Source organism: Hesperophylax consimilis, chromosome 19 (assembly GCF_061612785.1).
Source record: "Hesperophylax consimilis isolate HC1 chromosome 19, BYU_Hcon_1.0, whole genome shotgun sequence".
NCBI classification, from domain to species: Eukaryota; Metazoa; Arthropoda; class Insecta; order Trichoptera; family Limnephilidae; genus Hesperophylax; species Hesperophylax consimilis.
Genome location: NC_142854.1, coordinates 4180771 through 4201767, shown reverse-complemented (window position 1 = coordinate 4201767; position 20997 = coordinate 4180771). Strand labels below are relative to the sequence as shown.

Sequence of the window (20997 nt, the reverse complement as noted above, 5' to 3'; positions counted from 1 at the left end):
GGTATGGGGAGTGGGGATAATACGCTTTTAATCACTTAGGGCAGGTCTACTAATATTCATATGTCTATGGATAAAAAGAATTTGGCATTCTCAGACTATAAAAATATTACCATTTGTTATTTCGGCTACTGGCATTATACCTAGCTCTCTCATTCAAAATTTAGGCGTATTAGATCTATAAAAAAATTATATATAAAGATGCAAAAGTCGGTCATTTTGAATACATGTAGGATAACGAAAGATTTTTTTAATATTTATGTTGAGGGATCAGTAGGATTTATAGGCCCTGTTAGAAGTTCTACCGAGCCGAACCCTCTGATATGAAAATATCTGGAGTCGAATTATTTTCCCATTTGATCTCTGGTGAGTTGACGTGTTGTTCTTGTATTGTTTTGTATTTATTTTACTTATATAATGCAATTGCATAATGTTGATTGACTAGATGATCATTTGTGGAAAAGTGTGTGGAAGGGTTTAGTTTTTCCTATGGGGAAGATTTAACCCGGACATAAAATCGGAAGTTATAAAAAAAAAATATATTGCGCCGTTTTCGTGAGAAAATCACCTATATTCGTCGCTGTATATATATAATTCAAATAAAGAATTTAATCTATTCCAGCGTTTTTAGATTGTTTTTTTATCTATCTAACACATCTCCGTGAATATCTTGATTACTTTATATAACTATCTGTGATGTGATATGATTCACACATTGTGGGCAATTTACACAAATATTATGCATAAATAACCGTGATTTGCGAAGATGTAACTAATTGATTAATTTTATCTAATCATAAAATCCCTACAAGAATTTAATTTTTTACATTACGCCAATCGAATACGGAGATTTATTTAATTAACATCCACGTTATAAATATACCATACACAATAATTACATGTCACAAAATACAATCATAATCAAACGCTAGTAATCATTTAAACAAAAATAACAATTAAGGCGAAGCTTAATGCCAAATCACTATTTTGATTATAACGAATTGGTGTACATTATGAATACCTAAAAAATATACTTTAGATAAATTGAAGGTTTTTCTATCGTTTCGCTTGAGTAGAATACAAAAAAAAGTGGGTGTGTCAAGCCTACGCAAGACAGAAGTGAAACTTCTAGTATTCCTCTCTCTCTATTTTCATTTCATCATCTCTATTTTCTCTCTTAGGTTAGTTTGAAAATTAGAGGTTAAATAATTCAACGACGAAGCATGGATTTGCTTTTTCTAATATTTTCTTATAGATGAATGACGTTCGATTAATGTATAGTTCCAAAAATTTTCAATTTATTCACAAGTATACAATATTACATAAATAACAATATTACAATTAAAAATTACAAAGAAATTACAATGACAATTTACCAATCATGTGCCATTTTCATTGTCAATTTCATGAATATCATTTCCTAATGTCGTGATAATTGGGTTATGGTAACTAAAGTGCGAGATATATACATGAGCACTTAAATCCTTAATGAATCGTGCAAAAACTGCATCGATTGTTGTCCCGTGTCGGGAGAGAACGTTCGTGAGCGGCTCCCCCACCTCAACAAGCGCATATGGTGAGAGAGGGACAGTGAACGGTGAGCGGTGGTGGGGGTACCCGCATTTTCGTGTCGATCCTGACTCGGTTTTACTCCGTCCCCGAAAATCCATTACGCGCCTAAAGAAGTTTCACTTCAATAAAAAAATAAATTACTCAATAAAAAATATGAATGTAAACTACTATAAAAATATTTTTTCAATAGAAATGTATGAACGCGTAAAGGAAACAACTTTAAAAAATACAGTATTATAGCTAAGATTATCTGTGAGAGTTTCACTTGATTAACTTTTTTGCTTTCTTATAAAATTATTTACAAAATAAATAAAAACCAGTTTTGTGCTTGAAATTGAACGTTTCTAGACTCTGTTTGTCAAGCGATTGTAATGCACATTACCTACAATATAAGGGATACCAAGAATATACACATTTTTTGGCTTGTAGCTTCGTCTTAACTGTGGTATATTAACGTACAATCTATGTGACTGTAATGCAACCTCGGGTAGCCCAACGATGCGCTACTCTTTAATGCGATGCACTACGTCGTGTAATATTTTAAATTGAGTCTATCAATAACAACCCTTACGTAGATGGCGATAAGTTTTAAATTCCCGCTTAACACCATCCGCCTGTTTTCATTTATGCAAGAAAAAAACATGGCCAAAAAGTGCCTTTTATTTTATTTTGTGGATGTTCAGGCATAAATATTTAATTTTCTTTCATAATTTTTTTCGATCATTTTATAAATAACTTAATTTGCCACATTATACAATAAAATCATAACCGAAAATGGGTTCGTAAGTAGGAGATTTTGAACTTTAAAGCAGTTTTCATAGGCCTTTACATTATTTTTTTCTGGGCTTATAAAAAGTCTTATCTAAAAAAATACTCGATTATTTCAAAGGCCAACATGTATTCTACTCACAGTATTTAATTAAAGCATCTGAAACATTTCTAGGCGACCAAATTTTCAAACCAAAAACACATGATTTTGCATTACTACGTATGGCATCGCCTTAATGCTGTTTTCCGTACAAGGCCTTACCAGAAATGCAATTTTCACATGCAGTCGTCAGGTTAATACTAGTGACTAGCGGCGAAGACAATTATTGTTAATTATTGAAGACAATATTAGCGATTTCTAAACGAAAATCTAATTCTAACTTTTAACTGTATCCTTCAAATAAGAACTACCAACATTGTCTTCATTTTTTCACCGCACATTTTTACTGGCAACTATCTTTATGTATTCATTCTAGACTTGCAGAAAAGTCAATAGATGTCGCACATTAAAAATAAAAAATAAGATAGGTTTATCTAAAAAAGACGCTGTCTAGATTGCATTTACTTCCGGTTGAATCTTGCGATCATACATAAAGATAGTTGCCAGTAAAAATGTGCGGTGAAAAAATGAAGACAATGTTGGTAGTTCTTATTCGAAGTATGATACAGTTAAATATGACCGAGGGGGATAGGGTCCCATTAGCTCAGTGGTAGAGCGGTGTCCCGGAAAGACAAGAGTTCTGGGTTCGAGTCCTAGATGTGACCGTATCCTTTTCTGATTTTTCTGTTTCAGATTATCGTTTAGAAATCGCTAATATTGTCTTCAATAATTAAATATTACAATTTGAGGTTTTACTCAATAAAATTATTCCTAAAAATAACAAAAAAACAATTATTGTTCTTATTTATATTTACAAGCTTAAAAAACGATCTAAAAGAAGATTTTGGGTTCACCCACACAACGAAATAAATGTTAATTTTAGGGAATGAGAATGATATCAAACGGACTTTTCGCTCCAACCTCCACTCATTCTCCATTAAATACTTTCTTACGTATTCCGGTAAATTATAGTTATACATATAAACATGTATGTTTTCTCACCTCCGTGACAAAATTTTAATTCAAATCATGTTCGGAAGTCATTTCTGTCATACGATTGCAACTCGCATAGCGTGCTACCTGCACTGTCAGTATCGTGCAACTTGCGTCAAACCCGTAGTCGACGCATAGCGTCGTGTACAAACACAAGCAAAATATCTGTACGGGTACACGAGCGGCGAAAGTCGAGTCGCTTGTGAGTATCTCCATGTACGAATGAACTCCACACAAGAACTCCCTATTCGGTACCTCACGCTGTGGTGGACAGATGCATCCGTCGCCAAGACCTGAATAAACCTTACCCATAACTCATACTCATAACTAGGGAATGCAATCCCGCAAGAAAATGTTAATCCAGGTACTTGCGGGACTGAACAATCTTAGTCCCGCTGGATCCAGGTATTTGCGGGATCCAGCAGAGTGGACTTAGATATCTAATCAATCGTATAATAAAGACCTCGATCTACCAACCTTGTTTTTAGAATTTTAAATTTATACCTATAATAAAACAAGTTCTTTGGGACATTTTAAATGATTTATTAATAGGTATACCTTTAGTTAGACATGGCAAAGAATAAGATAAGACATAAATTTACATAACATACCCGCCTCGGAACAGACTTTGTCTAGTGAGGTGGGTAAAAGAAATCTATGTACACAAATGAAAATAAACTAAAACTGAACTGAAACATAAATTTAAATAATAACGTTCACACGATAAACAATATTCTTGTACAATGAGCATCATAAGTTTAATTAAACATTATTTTGCTTCGTAAAAAAGTTAAAGTATTAATTGTGTCATCTGATAAACGGCTTCTGATATTGGACGCAAGGTAGCCAGCGGCTGAAAAAGCTCCTTCAGCTTCAACGCTGGTTGGCACAATAGTCATTAGCGCATTGTAAGTGAATTGAAGGTATGTGCCTTTTAATCCACCGGACTCGAAGTAATTCAGAGTAAGTGAGGGTAAATCTGTAGTTGCTCTCTTTCAGCTTTAAAAGATCTTGAATAACCATCATTTTTAGTTTCTTGCCGTAATTATAACCATTAATTTGGTTATAATTAAGTCCTCTCGCAATGTCTCTAATTTGACCCATCTGCTCCATCTTCATCAGACCTCCAACACCCATCTTGTAATACAGAATAATGTAACATTTATTGTATTTTCTTGCAGATACGTATCGGCAGTGTTGAAGCACATCACGAAGCTGATTGGACTGGAGTGGGAACTTCGTAATCCACACATACTGGCCGAGGACAAGGGCTTTGTCATCGTAGCTAACCACCAATCCATGATCGACGTCCTTGGTAAGTCCTAACCTAACCTAGCCCAGGGTTCGGCAAACTTTCTAGTGAGAAGAGCCGAATATTAAGTAAACAGAATACCAACATTCAAAATATTAATTTTCAATTTGTTCTGGCGCTAAGACTGCCAAAACAATATCTTATAATCACAGGCGGCCCTTGACAGAAATTGCCAGACCTAGCATGTAATGTAGGTGTAGAAAAATTATTTGTATTTCTTTGGCATTCACTATGTAACAATTTCTAGACATTTTTTGTTTTTAATGAGTTTTTATTATTCACAATGCACATTTGTTACGTATAAATTACAAATTATAATTAAATTATATTTTATACTTAACAAATGTACATTGTGAATAATAAAAACTCATTAAAAACAAAAAATGTGTAGAAAAATTAATTAATGGGGGTACTGCAATTCCACTAAGTTACATTTCTAAAATAATTGAATAAATAATACTACTCCATCAGCGTTCGGAAAATCATCTCCAGAGTAAAGGACACGCATTTCATAGCTAAATCTCTTGCGAAACCGTTTAAATTCACCGTGCACGAGTGCCAACGTTTGAATGTTGTAAGGCTAACATTGTAAATTAGTATTCCGTGATTGGTGTAAAATTCACTTGCCTTCACATGCTTCGATACTGCACGGGATGAGTTATATATCTGCATTGCTCCAACATGTGATTTGTTATTATTGGCATAATCTGTCTCACTCACATCACCGTCGAGTTTTGTGCACATCGGAATATGCACAATTTGTTTGCGCTTGCGCGGGAATCTTGTAATAGAAGATACCTCAAATAATGGGCTGGGGGAATTATGACTGAAGCGTACCTTTGATATCATTGTAAGCTATGTGAAGACTGAATACATACAAGTAGTGCGATGCATTACTGCACGTACTGAGGAACCACATCTTGTATTTTGTGTTGAATAATATTCTTTCTAATATTTTTAAATAAATCCATCATTGGACATTGATGGCATCTAGCTATTTTTTATATATTTATATTTTTTTAAAAGAAAGACAAACATTCCCGGGTTACGAATAACCCAACAATGTTTGAAAATCTCCTACTACCACCACAGAAAGCCGAAAATGTTGCTTGTGTTGTGATGGAGGACTTAGCCAGTCGAGGAATCGAACACGCGACGCTCGGGTGAGACCCAAACGCTATGCCCACTCAACCACTGACCGGTCTATTTCCTTATTTTCTATTTTCTTATTTCCAATATCTAGTTATATTTTGATACATTACTAGTTCGAGCATGCGAATAGATAATATGTATTGCAATCATGCCGTTTGCCATGCACTTCTAATGAGTGGAGGTGAAGCTAGAATTGAAGAGCCACAAATGCCTACGAAAAGAACCGCAGTCTTCTGATCTCTGATCTAGCCTAGCCTAACCTAACAACAATCGATAACTACCACATGAAAAACTTGCAATTTTTGTCCCATTTCGTTGTCGTTCAGGCAAAAGTCACCAAACATTCTCAAGATATCACACGCATTCTTAAGATATTGCAAATTTGAAAACTAAATAATTTTAGACAAACTTTTATCTACTCGCGTGATGATAGAAAAAACTAAAATCATCCAAATTATATATGATCATTTCTCTAACATTCAAATTCAGATATCTCAAAACTTGTGCATGTAGATTGGTGACTTTTACATGAGAGAACTTTTACATCTTTGGATAACATACTCTCCAAGAGGAAGGATTATTGATCTTGAAAACAGTGGCAGTTTTCTCTGTGTTCCGTGGTTGAGGGGTAAGGCTCTCGACTTCGAGTCCGGAGGTCTCGGATTCAAATCACGGCGTGCGCAGGTAAATTGATTGTGTCTCTAAGTGCCTTTGTGCAGTGAACTCCCATAAAAAAGAAAAGAAAATAAGACAAACTTGTGTTATATTACAAGTAATATTAATATACACCTTAAACAGTGTGCTATTCAAAATCCACTTGTCGAATCCACAAGTGCGAGTCCAAAATGCGTCCAGGGTAAATTACATATGTGTAATTGTGGAAATGACCAACATACTATTTATAGATGAGGGAATTTTTTCTCCCTATAACTCCCAATAAGAGGTCACGAGGCCACTCTTGAAAGGCCTCCGCTTTTCAAAGAGGCCACTCCTTGGATACAAGCACCCTTCTGAGAACCGTACAATTATTTCTACAAGTCTCAAAGGATATTCTAGACAACTTATCAAGGGGCAACATGACATGACCATCATGGCTATGCGGGCGCAATTAAAGCAATCTGCTCCGGGCACCGAATTGGCAAGGTGCTGATAATACCTAACAGATCGCCCTGGAGATTATTTTTCACTAAAACATACAAATCTTCCAAATATAATTAATTACAGTGATCACTCATGGCACTAACAGACGCCTAGGTAGGCAAAAGGTATTAGGTTTTTAGAATATTTTGGTGTTTAAACTGGTTTTGACAAGGGGTGCCAAAATCTTTTTTGCACCAGGCACCGTTGGACTCGGGGCCGGCCCTGCATGGCTCCTTACGATTTTTGAAAGTTTTCTAAACCATATTTTCATGTCATCTACATGTAATTGTTTTGTTTGTTTGCAGGCATGTTCAACATCTGGCACGTGATGGACAAGTGCGCCAGCATCGCCAAGAAGGAAGTGTTCTACGTGTGGCCATTTGGTATCGCGGCCTACCTGGCCGGGGTGGTGTTCATCGACCGCAATAATCCCAAGGAGTCATACCGCCAGCTGGAGGCCACCTCCGAATTGATGGTCAAGAATAAGGTAATAATAACCGACTCTCTCCACATTTTTTATTTATTCAACCTTTGCTATGGGCAACAATAACATTTGGCTGTCATCAGTTGTTTTGTTTTGCTCTATCTAAAATTAATTTTTTACCATTCTTTTGTTTTCTGGCAAAAAAAAAGTGTAGTGTGTTGTGCCTTGAGGTTTCTTCTCCCTCCTGATCTTCCAGGAGTCACTTTTCGCTGCTGATTTCCAGATATTTATAAACTTTTTTACTTCTGTCATTTTTCATACTATTATTGTAGTTGTTTACTGTTGTGAATAATGGAGGAAGATTTCCCTCCTGGACCCCCTACAAAGCCCCCAGATCCCTCTCCAGACCCCCCAGACGGGGAAAATGTAGAAATTTCTGACAGTGATTCTGTCATATTGACTTCTACCAAAAAAAGGAAATTTACTCCTTCTTCCCCAATAAAACTTGACTCGCCTTCGACTTCACTGTCCCCACCAGCACTTTCTCAACTTCCTCCAACAAACTTTTATTCTCCTCATTCCCGTGGCCCATTCATAGCATACGCCCAAAAAACTGAGCAAGGAAAAACCATCCACCCTCTTGAATTTGGCAAATTCCTATCAAATAGCAAGAATCTTTCAATCAAACCTGGAGGTGTAAAAGCCGAGGGTCGCTTCCGAATCTCCGTCGAATTCCTCTCAGGGCCAGCTGCCAACAGTTTCATCAAAAATATCTTCATTTCATCTAATTCAAAGTTCAAGGCATATATCCCTACTTTCAATGTCACTCGCATGGGCCTGGTCAGAGGTATCTCGACCGATCTGTCCATCGAAGAAATTCTGTCTTCACTTTCAACCCCCCAACACATTGGCAATCCCATAAAAGCCAGGAGGCTAAATTACAAGGACTCCTCTGAGGGTATAATTACCTGGAAGCCCTCCCAATCTGTTGTTATCACCTTTGAAGGTCAATCTCTTCCCTCCCATATATATTTATTCTTCAACTCATTACCAGTTGAAATGTATACATATCCCACCACTCAATGTTTCAATTGCTGCCGTTTTGGTCATACCAAAGCTGCATGCAGATCTCAACCCAGATGTTTTAAATGTGGAGAAAACCACGCAGCTGACCAATGTCCTTCTTCCTCCTCACCTAAATGTTTTAACTGCTCAGGCTCACATACAGCTATCAACACATCTTGCCCAGAACAATCTCGCCAAAAAAATATTAAAATTTCTATGGCCTCTCAGAACTTGTCTTTTCTGCAGGCTTCTAAATTATTCCCGCCTGTCAAAAAATCATTTGCTGAGGCTTTATCCAGCAACTCCTCATCCAACCCTCTTCCCTCCACTACAACAACTTCTTCTCGTTCAACTAAATTCACATACAAAAACGCTATCTCTAAACCGGCTCCTGGATACGATCAGCAACAACACAACTCACTGCTCTTAAATCCCAATGGTTCACCTCTTTCAAATGCCACAAATGGGTGTGCAAATAATTATAATCCGTCCTCAATGAACTCTCTTAAACTTTCTGAAAAACTCTCCCAAGACAATTCTTCATTTATCCAAACTCTTATTATTCTTCTAATTGACCTTATTTCTTCTCAAACTAATCTACCGTCCAACGCTGCTACTATTATTTCCACATTAAAATCATTTATTCAAAATGGCTCTTCAGGATGTCAGAATACTTCAGTGGAATAGCCGAAGTGCTATTTCTAACAAATCTGATCTCCTTAACCTATTAAATTCCAACTTTATTTCTTTGGCTGCTATCTCGGAGACTTGGTTTACTCCATCCACCCACTTTAATGTGGGAGGGTATTCCTGTCTCCGCGACGATCGCCCGGAAGGTTCGGGCGGCGGTGCTGCCCTTTTTATTAAAAAATCCATATCATTTTCCCCAATAAATAATATCAAACCCCCCAATGCTGACTTCCAAATGGTTGCAGCTAAAATAAAGGACACATCCTTTATTTCAGTCTATCTTCCCCCAACAGCCCACTTCAATAAACAAACTTGGTTGCAAATTGTAAGTCAACTAAGCCCTCCTTTCTTTATATTAGGCGATTTTAATGCCCATTCCCCCGTCTGGGGTTCTGCTTTCTCCGACCGAGATGGTCGAAGTGTGATGGATTTCCTAGATCAATCCAACCTTTTCCTTTTGAATGACGGATCTCCTACTAGGATCTCACGCCCCAGCACAAACCCCAGTGCAGTGGATCTCTCGATATGTTCTACTAGTCTGGCTTCTCTCTCCTCGTGGGTGGTGTCCCCCGACCCTTGCTCCAGTGATCATTTCCCGATCATCATTACTTATCAAACTTCTTTCCAATCGGACAAGTCTCATATTTCGACAAAGATTAAAACGAAACACACCAAATGGGATGAATTTAACTCTCATATGGACAAGTTCCTACTAAATTCACCCGCCACCGATATATTTTCCGTCAAAGATGATTATAATAACTTCAAATCAATGCTCATAACTGCAATAAATAAATCAAATCCTCCCCCTAAAACTAAATCTCTCAAAAAACTCCCTCCAACTCCCTGGTGGGATGAGGAATGTTCCAAAGTAGTAAGAATTCGGAAAGCTAAATCTCTTTCCTATCGTTACAATATGACTATGGAGAACTATCTTATATACAAAAACGCTGAATCCAATGCCAAAAGGGTATTGAGGTCAAAAAAAAGATCCGGGTGGTACAACTTTTGCAGTTCAGTATCTCCGAACACTCCAATTTCGGAAGTTTGGTCTATGATCCGAAGATTTCGATCCTCCTTCAGTTCACCATCTCCTCGAGCGTCCCATTCTAAATGGATAGATGAATTCTTGGACAAAATTGCCCCCCCTTCTGTTCCTAACTTAGATGAAATAACGCCCATCTATAATACTCCCATGTCTAATCATTGGCTAGACTCTCCATTCACCTTAATTGAGCTAAAAAATGGTTTATCAACAGTCAAGGACTCATCTCCAGGCAGAGATGGTATACCTTACAGCATAATCAAAAATAGTAATGATAATGTTCTAAACCACTTCTTAAGCATCTTAAATAAAATCTTCCAGACTGGTATAATGCCTGATGACTGGAGTTCTCAAATAATCATCCCTATTTTAAAAACAAACAAATCTCCAAATTTTGGATCCAACTACAGGCCAATCGCTCTTTCATCCACCCTCAGTAAACTTTATGAAAAATTAATTAAAAACCGATTAGAATTTTTTGTCGAGAGTAAACAGCTTCTCTCTCCATCTCAATTTGGATTTAGGAAAAAAAAATCCACTCAGGATAACCTTGCCATCATCAGCACTGATATTAATTTATCAATTTCTAAACAGGAAGTTTGTCTTGCCGTCTTTATAGATATAGAAGGCGCCTTTGACAATGTTTCCATCCCAATCCTGAAAAAAAAACTTCTAGGCCTTGCCCTTCCCCCCAATCAATTATTAATCTATTTCTAGATAGAAAAATTTTCATTGAACTTCCAGATATTTCTCCTCAAAGTAGGTCTATTTGGAAGGGTTTACCACAAGGCGATGTATTGTCCCCCTTACTGTATAATATATACACATATGATATGCATGTCACTATTCCCCCACAAATAAAAATTATCGAGTTCGCAGATGACATAGCTTTCTTCTTATCATCCAAAATCATCCCTCTTGCCGTCAAATATCTTAACGAAGCCATGAATGCCTTTTGCACATGGCTCACGTTACATGGTCTTGAACTTTCAATCCAAAAGACTCAGTGTGTCACCTTCTCAAACCGCCATAAAAACCCCACCGTTCAAATTTTATTTAAAAATTCTCCAATCTCCAACGCTTCTGAAGTAAAATTTTTGGGAGTAACATTTGATAGGAAACTTAAATGGTCTTCCCATATTAATAATTTAGTTACTAAATGCGAAAAAAATTTAAATATCATCAGATCATTATCTGGTGTTTGGTGGGGAGCTCACCCTACTTGCATTAAGTTGCTTTACAATGCACTTATTCGAAGCCATCTCGACTATGCCTGCCCACTTTTTAGTACTGCCTCAAAAAATGTACTTAATAAATTAGACAAAATTCAATCTAAATCTTTGCGAATAATAACTGGAGCGATGCAATCGTCACCCATCAATTCCCTTCAAGTAGAATGTTCCGATCCTCCTCTTTATTTAAGGCGTCAACTATTTGCTGACAAATTTGTTCTTAAATGTTTAAATTCTAAATGTCATCAGGTTATCCCCAGCGTCTCGTTGTTCATTGACTCAAACCATTCATCTACAATCAGAGCTTCAACTAAACCTATTCCTGACATCTGTAAAAATTTTAAGTCTCTCTCAGAGCTCCACATCATCCAAAATGATCTACTTCCCTTATACAAACTAAAATATAGTCACGTCACCCTATCCCCAACAATATTAGAAGGGATCGGAATCTTTAAAAATCATTCCAATCTCCCGGCCCGAACTGTCAATAATATGTTCAATTTTCTCTTTTATTTACCAAATCTCCCGACTCTCCTAACTGTGGTATAGGTATTAATGTTTACCACAATAATTCTAATGATAGAATATTTCATTCAATTTCAAATCAATTTTCAATATTTTCAGCTGAGTGCATTGCAATAATAGAATCTCTCAAATATATAATCAAAAATAATTTTGAACATTCCCTCGTTCTCTCTGACTCTCTCAGTTCCCTCCAAAAACTTAAATCCAGTCCTCTTCTTCATCCTGATGATCATTTTGTATGCCTTATTCGAGTGATGATAGCATCCATTCAAAGCTCTGGTAAATCTGTAACTCTGATTTGGATTCCTGTACATGTTGGTATCATGGGTAATGATATTGCGGATGCCTTGGCAAAACAAGGAGCGTCCAACCCTGTTGTTACCCTCGTAAACCACATTCCCTTATCTGACATTTTTTCCATCATCAAAGAAAGATCCCGCAATGTTTTGTCAGAGTATTGGCACATTGCTAGTCAATCCAAGGGAGCCTGCTATGCCTCAATACAAAGGACTATACCATCAAAACCGTGGTTTCAGCAATTCCCTCATTTTTCCAAAAAAGAAATTTCTTCACTCATTCGAATGAGGATCGGTCATTGTTCCGTTCCTTCCCATCTTTTTAAAATTCACGTCCTTGACTCCCCAGATTGTACATTCTGTGGTCTAGAAGTGGGAACTTTAGATCACATATTTTTTGGTTGTCCCTCTCTAAACAAATATCCTCTCTTCTATCAAGCCTTAACTAAAATTGCCTCCCCTCCATTCAACATTTCATCTCTTTTAAGTCTGAACTCGACTCCAATTTTCATTATAATTTTGAAATTTGCCTATTTAAATAAAATTAATATTTAAATTCACCTTTCAATACACCTTTCTCAATAATTTTAAATGATGGCCAAGAACACCCTTGAAGGGTGAAAGCCAGAAATAATGGAAAAAAAAAAAAAAAAACCTTTGCTATGCCAAGATGCAAAACAAAACTTGGTTGCCATGAGGGGTGATGTTGACGGTAACGTCATGCGGCAATTCATTTCTTTAATACGTGTAGGGGAGATGTACGATAATGATTGTACTTCTCCTTTGGGGGAAGCAGATATATGTACATCGGTTATCTCATTTTCAACAGTTCTTTCTTACACACTATTTATTATTCAATGTGTAAGAAAGAGTTGCAGCTTTATTATGATAAAGAACATACGTTTTGTGCCGTCTCCGCGCTTTACCATGGGAATTATAAAAGCGCCCTTTCCATTAATTCATAAATTTTAATGCAAATTAGAGTGCCATTATAGAACAATCTAATTTTATATTTGTGTTTGTCTTTGTGAATGTGCAAATATGATTGCTACAGACACACTATTCTAGGGCCATTTATATTGGAATAATTTTTATATTATCTACAAAGATGATTTATAAATGCCATGTTTGTGTCTAAAATAAATAAATCCATGGCGTGTTTTCAGACAAAGATCTGGCTGTTCCCAGAAGGGACCCGCAACAAGAAGAGGGGTCTGCTCAGCTTCCGTCGCGGGGCTTTCAAGATGGCCGTGGCTGCCCAGGTACCCGTGGTGCCGCTGGTCTATTCGCCCTATTATTTCATCAACCGCGAGAAGCAGTACTTTGGACCAGGTCAGTACACAGTACAATCCACTAACGTCAGAAGAGATAGACATGCCCTAACGCAAAATCGGGTTATCATTTTGACAAGCTGAAGGCAAATCACATGACAGACATGTCTTTACAGCGCATCATTTGTACATTGACCACTGACGAGCGGTCATCGAAATAACTAGTCCTTGCGCAGAAAAGTGATGTTCGCTAAAGTAAGGTAACGGTTTGCAGCGCAGTCCACTGTGGGACTTTTCTGCGCAGGGTCTGAATGTTCGTTTCTGTTAACCGGACAGTCAGGCGTTAACTAACCATTCACTAGTTATTTTACTATGGTGAGTAAATTATGTCTAACTGAAACTAAATACTACAAGAAAATATTCGATTTTGGAAACAGCTGAACTTTTTCCATCTAGTTTGCTATTCGCAGTTAAGGTCACTTATGAAACAGAGAATTCAAGTACCATTTCAGATTTCATTTTCGAAGACTATATAGTAATAGTACTATACGGGTTGCCTGTAGACTGTCAGATTCATTTATTGACAAATCACTGAAAGGGACATGCCCACACCACCTCCCTGCTCCGCGCACTTTGTTCGCCTCGCCCTTACGGCCAGGTCTGTCTCTTACCTACTCTGTGGTACCATCCATTCTGTTTCTCTGCCAAAGATCTGGCTACCATGGTCACACTGGTTTTGGGAAGTTGGGACTCTAATAGACTCTCTCTCGTTAATCGTCCAAGTCAACATAATTTTATTATATTCCAGGTCATGTGATCATAACCTGCCTCGACCCCATCCCTACCAAGGGTCTGAGTGAGGATGACATCCCCGACCTGATCGCCAGGACGCGTGAGGCCATGCTGAAGGTTTACAACGAGGTCAGCAAGGAGGTGCTCACAGCCTTGCCCGCTGACTACCCCCTCACTCCGGAATAGGTGACCCAAACACCGTGCAACAGGTTGTGTCGTCCTTACCTATCTCACAGACGATCCAACCAACTCTCAAACATAATCAAACTACAGGCAGAAGGTCTGTAATTAGATCAGTCCTAACCCTCATATCCACTGAATGGGCACACAATCTACTTCCCAATGAATAGACATCATAATAAACCCTGTGCAGGTTCAGGTGGACCAGTCTGCTCCGGGTGAAGCCGTCAAAGAGCTAAGGCGAGGATAATACATAACACCTAACTCAGCGCCATTGAGGTTTTCACTAGCGTCATGCGCCATTTGGCTCAAGGCCAGCCCTGGACATGCACGCCCGCCTACTACCGAATAGTTGACCTAGACGCCATACAGCGTATTGCGTTATCCTAACCCTCGTTGTCAAATTATGTTTTTTACAATAAATAAAATGGTTACTGTTGTACTAAAGTCAAACAAAGTTACAATAAATAAAAATTGTGGTTGTTGTCCTTAAGTCAAAAAAGGTCGACCATCTTTCCAAAGACGTCCATTGTCAAATGAAGTATTTTTTTAAATCATTAATTAGTGGATCCCGCAGTCTCCGACTTCTCCCTCCATTCACTACTGTATACCACTGTTACCAAAAAACTACGTGACATCGAATTTAATTCGACTCTTCTGAATTTTTATTAACCTCTCAGACAAAGGCATTTGTATGCTATGTGTTCCTTTGAGAACTGTCAAAACGCGGAAATTTTTGTGTTATTCACGACTTTTGCTAAAAGCATCATAACTCACGTCTTGGGAAACGTAGCTTCATTCTAAAAAATGTTTTGGAAAGATTATGAAATTCACTATCGCATTGTTTTGTTATACGTAAATATTTGCGTTTCTAAATATACATTTTCTGAAAACGTCAAAAATATGTAAAAATCGCTGACCATTATTTCAAAGCTGTGAAAAATGTACTTTTTTCTGAGTATCATAAAGAAATAACACTTTATATATTGAAGAAATATAATTAAAAACTATTGGTCACCTCAAAATATTAACCGTCCAAACTAAAATATTTTTAATAAATTATTTAAAAACGCAATAAATTACGAACGAACAAGCTGACAGATTCAATCGACTCAGATAATGCACCTCAAGATTCCATAGATATTTTTGAATGCAGACGCGTAGCGTTATTCATTATCGATACTCTGTTTTTTAAATCATGGCAATCCGTATACTAGTGATGGAAATAAATCGATTTTTGTAAAATCTCGCGCGCTTACGTGAAAAGACGTACTAATGTCTTGACCGCTATTATCATATTTACGTCTTTTGACGTTCTAATGTTCCGAGTGGTTAAGATTGAATACTGTCCTCAAATACCTAGGTTTTTGTCACCTTTCAACTAACATCTGCTTTATAATTATAAAAAATTAAATGGTGACTGTTGTCCTCAAATGAAACAAAGTTCCAATGACGTGTGTTACAAAAACAATGTTATTTGGTCTGATTTTGAACACAGATTAGCTCACTAAAAATCTTACATATTTTTTTAAATTCTCTAATATCAAAAGTATTTCTTAATTTGAACATAAGAGATTTGTGATTTGACATTAGTTGAATAGTCATAAGTGGTTATTTTTATTGTACCAAGCTTACCAAATAAATGCCAGTCAGAAGTATTTTTATTAAGTAGTATTGCAGTAAATATTCGCTTCTAGTTTAAGGACATAGAATTAATTAACATTAAAACTATTTCATTTTGCTACTAAGGGAAGAATCTTCACGTTTATTTACATATATGCGTATGTATATATATACATACAATTCTAAAAACTATCCATGAAAATGTATTTCCCTTCCCTTAATACAATGATTGTTTTGTCTATAAGCAGTGCTGTCATCCAGCGGCTTTCTGGAAATCAGTTTAAAAATATTAAAAAAAAAAAAAAATGGAAACCTGTTTTTGTAATGTTTTCATGTACAAAGTTTGTTTCAGCAGATGATGGTTAAACACATCCATCAAAACATTTTTTGGAAACCCTTTTTTGCGGAAACCTGTTGTTACGGTAACCCATTTTTATAAATAAAAAAACTGTATGACAACAGTGTACTTTAAGGGCAATTTAATATTTTCTTGCTTAGTCGTTCAATAAATGTTTTGTGCAAATTGTATGAGAAAAACGTAAGAATGACATAATATTTATATTATAACTGTTATGTAAATCTATGCTTTATTTTAAATACAATTAATTTTCTAGGTGATTATTATTTTTTTATAAAAACATTGTATTATTTTTTTATGCATTACAATTTTTAAGCTGTAAAAAAATACAACTTTTATTCCTATTAGTTTTTTAATTGTTTAGTCGCTTGATACCAATTATTTTATTTTTACATTGTAACTGTGCTTTCTCTGCCAAAAGACAAAATATTATTAAAAATGTATTTTTAATATTAGTCATTGATTTATTTATGCCTTTTCAATTTTTTACCACTGAACAGAAAATCTCTAGAAGTGTGATCTGTACCGATTTGAAAGAATACTGACGTCGCCAAATAACGTAAAACCTTTCGACTGCAGACAAGCCATGATATTATTGTAATCTGTTAAAAAAAATTCTAAATTTTAAAATGTTTTTACAATTTCACCTGAAGTATGTAAGGTAAAATTGAACTTATTCGGGCGCACACACGGCGCTACAACGTACTTCTATTGATTTATCTTTTCTGTGTTTTTTTACCTTAAGAGTATTATTCACACAATGTTTTTTTCTTATTTATTGCATTTTATTCTAACGGACACAGAGTAAATATTACTTACGGTTAAGACATAATTATTTGTTATGTTTTATAATATTTTTTAAGGTATTACCTATCAATACTAACCGTATATATTATTGTAAATATATTCATTAGTCAATATAATATTAAAATTTTATGTATTATTTTATAAAAATGACCTAGTGAAAGAATAGTCAACATTTTAATATCAATGTTTTTTTCAGAGTAAAGTATTTTATGGGTGTTTTGGTCTTGGTGTTGTCAATGTTACTTACCGACAGGTGAACCTTACAAAACAGACACGTAAGGGATATTTAATAAAAAAATTTAAATAAATGATATTTATTGCATATTGTTGACTGTGTAGGGACAAAAATCGAAACAATTTTGTGATTTATTTTTTATTCCAAAATTGAAATAAGAGTTTTTGTTGTTGTTGGAAACCCATTTTTGTGGAAGCCCGTTTTTACGGAAACCTGTTTTTTGTTCGGAAACCCATTTTTACAGAAACCATTTTAAAAACTGGATGATAGCACCGAACTATGAGGGTTATTTAACATTTACCCATGTATTAAAAATATAATAATTAATGAATGCCCTTGCACAGTCCAAAACAATTATGTAATATTAATACTTTTACTCTAGAGAAAGTCTGTGTTGCCATGCGAACAATTTAGGCAATATTAATAAATTAAATTACAATTATTGTGCCATCTTTTATTTATTTTTATAGTTTATTCATTTCGCAGTATGTGCTTTACATTTTTTAACCAAAAGTCAATAAACACTTCACAAAAGACATATCTTATCTATAAATTCACCAAAATGACAGAATTCCTAATCACAATTGTTTAATAAATAAATGTTGTCCATAATCTAGCGCCGATTATTATCTAGTGTTTTTCATTAAAAAAACTCAAGCATCAATCTTTGCATAAAATCACGGAATGAATTAAAAATTGTTGAAAGCTGTAGGTATCAAAACCAGAGTTGAGTCAAACACAGTACTTGTACAGATGCATTTCTTGAATACAGCATGTTTCAAATTTGTTATTAAGAACATTAACAGTGAAGACTTGTTTGGCAAGGACATTAATGTGGGAAGGACATACATATTTTGCACCAATATGTCAACTCTTATTTTGTGACCTGTTATGATGGCATTACGAGTAACTCTGTATGTACATATTATGATGATATATGTTTTCTCCATTGATTTTTGTAACAAAAACATCACTTTCTGTGTAGTATGACTTTCATCAATAAAAACATTCCATATGGAGAGTAAACTTGTTTTTATTATACTTTATGTGAATACCGTACAAGAATCCCAACTGATCGCAGAGCCGGTGGAACTATGGCATCTCCAATTGTGTTTATTGATGAAAGTCATACTATACAAAGACATAACTTTCTGTGTAGTATTATTTTCATCAATAAACACATTCAATATGGAGAATAAACTTGTTTTTATTATTTATTTATTTAACGCCCAGAGGGCTTTTACATGTAGGTAGTACAATTTTAATGACAGTTTTGAAACATGAGAAAGAAATAATAAAAATAAAATTACATTAAAAAATAATATATGCAAGAAACAAAATTAAAAATAACAAAAACATAAATAAAAAAAAATACAGTGATTTGACTGGTCTACAAAAATATAACTTCCATTTAGGAATAGTGTTGAAATAAGTCTTTTACGTAATCCACAAAATTCGCAAAGTTAATATTAAATATATCGACATCACCTAAGTACCTATTGGTTTCCTATAGTGTGAAACCGTTGTATTGGGGAGTTCGCAATGTAATTGCGCTTATGTGTGTTGCAGTGGAATAGTGTATTTTGTCGTGTTGTTATTGTAGGTATTCGTAAGTTTATGAGTTGCAGAAGTTCGCAACAGTCGAATTTAGAGTTTAGAATCTTGAAATAAAAAGTTAAGTCTTTATTTTTCTTTTTTTATTTCATTTATTATACTTTACTACGCACGGGTGAAATGCATTAATGTGGCATCATAAGAGTCCGAGCGACACATGTACAATCCGTTCCAATTTTAGCGCTTTGACATTAACAGTTCCAAAAAGTGGGTTTAACAATAATTTTACTTGAAGTAATGTGCTTTATTTTTTATTAAAATTTTATTGGAAATCTATCTCTTCGCGAAGAATTACTTTTTCTGCTATTTGACCGACGGATTTCTTCTTCGTTTTCGTTCTTTTAACAAAACGCATTCTTTTTGCATTCCTTGTACTATGACCTATATTCAAACTACTACGTTTTCGAGACATTATTTAAATACAAAAGTGTGATCAGGAAAATAAACGACAAATAACAAAAGAACTAATATTCACAAAATAACAACACTAAAATAAGATTAACTTGTGTTTCATCCTTGAAAACCAAATAATATTGTCAATAAGTTCTGCTATTTGCTGACGACTTAAAAATATATAAAAGAATACGAAATGTATACGATTGTCAAATTTTACAGAGTAATTTAGAACAACTTCATCAATGGTGTGAACAAAATGCTTTATTTTTGAACATTCAGAAATGTCAAGTAATACGATTTTCTAAAACTCGTTATAATATATTACATGAATATACATTAAATAATATTAAATTAATACCAGTATCACATATTCGTGACTTGGGTGTAATATTCGTTGAAAACTTGTCATTCATTGAACACATCAACTATATAACTAATAAGGCTTTAAAGATGCTTGGCTTCCTTTGCAGAACTTTAACTGATTTTAAGTCCATAGATTGTATGAGAACCCTCTATATTTCATTAGTCAGAAGTCAATTGGAGTATAATTCACCTATTTGGTCCCCTTTATATAAAGTTCACTCCAATAATATAGAAAGAGTTCAGCACAAATTTCTTAAGTACGTAAATTTTAAGCTCGGAATTCCTATTGATTACATTAATTATGTCAGTTTGATGAATCAATTGCATCTAATAACACTGTCTGACAGGAGAATTATTTCAGACCTGGTTGTGTTACACAGAGTCATTAACAACTTAATTGATAGTCCTGCCATCCTTGCCACTATTAAACTACATGTGCCGACTAGGAATACAAGACAAAATATAACATTCTTCTGTAATACATACTCGACCAACTATCAGACACACTCACTGACCAATAGGATGCATGATCTGGGCAACAAGTATGGGGGTGTTATTGATTTATTTATTGACTCCATACATAGAATTAAGCATAATCTACACCAACACTTTGTTGAACCCTACAAATTAGAGTAGCTATGGTAAATTAGTTTTAATGATTTGTTTTACATGTAGTGTTGTTATAATTTCTTTTTTACTTCATGTTACTCTTACGTTTTACTAATATTGCTTCATATTTTTTAATATTTTCTCATTATACTTGTTCCGTAACGCCGATTGCTTTTGACAGGCTGTGTAATGACCAATCATATCGTCAGAATTTAAACTGTATAGTTTAAGTTCGCACAAGTCAGCTAAAACGACGGATAGCCGTGAGCCGAGCCAGTTGCACAAAAACGGTTCGTCCTGTCAACTCTCGATCGCTGGTTGTCTAATCGGAATAATCATAAGACGTATTTTTATCGCAATTTAATCTAAAATAACGAGTGCTAACAACCACGCTAAACGTCCCAGTGCTGACAGATGATGCTCACTATGCAGATTTCA

The 20997-nt window shown here is 35.2% G+C and overlaps 1 protein-coding gene across 2 annotated transcripts in view; it reads left to right on the top strand.

Moving 5' to 3' along the window:
* Positions 1 to 15220, top strand: part of Agpat1 (1-Acylglycerol-3-phosphate O-acyltransferase 1) — a 102112-nt gene extending 86892 nt beyond the window's left edge. For both annotated transcript variants that reach the window (XM_089643446.1, XM_089643444.1), the window contains exons 3-6: positions 4612 to 4745; positions 7340 to 7521; positions 13478 to 13643; positions 14391 to 15220. In XM_089643446.1, the coding sequence (XP_089499572.1) occupies positions 4612 to 4745; positions 7340 to 7521; positions 13478 to 13643; positions 14391 to 14560 (652 nt within the window). In that variant the 3' untranslated portion in view covers positions 14561 to 15220. The remainder of the gene's footprint in view (positions 1 to 4611; positions 4746 to 7339; positions 7522 to 13477; positions 13644 to 14390) is intronic.
* The last annotated feature ends 5777 nt before the right edge of the window (positions 15221 to 20997 follow it).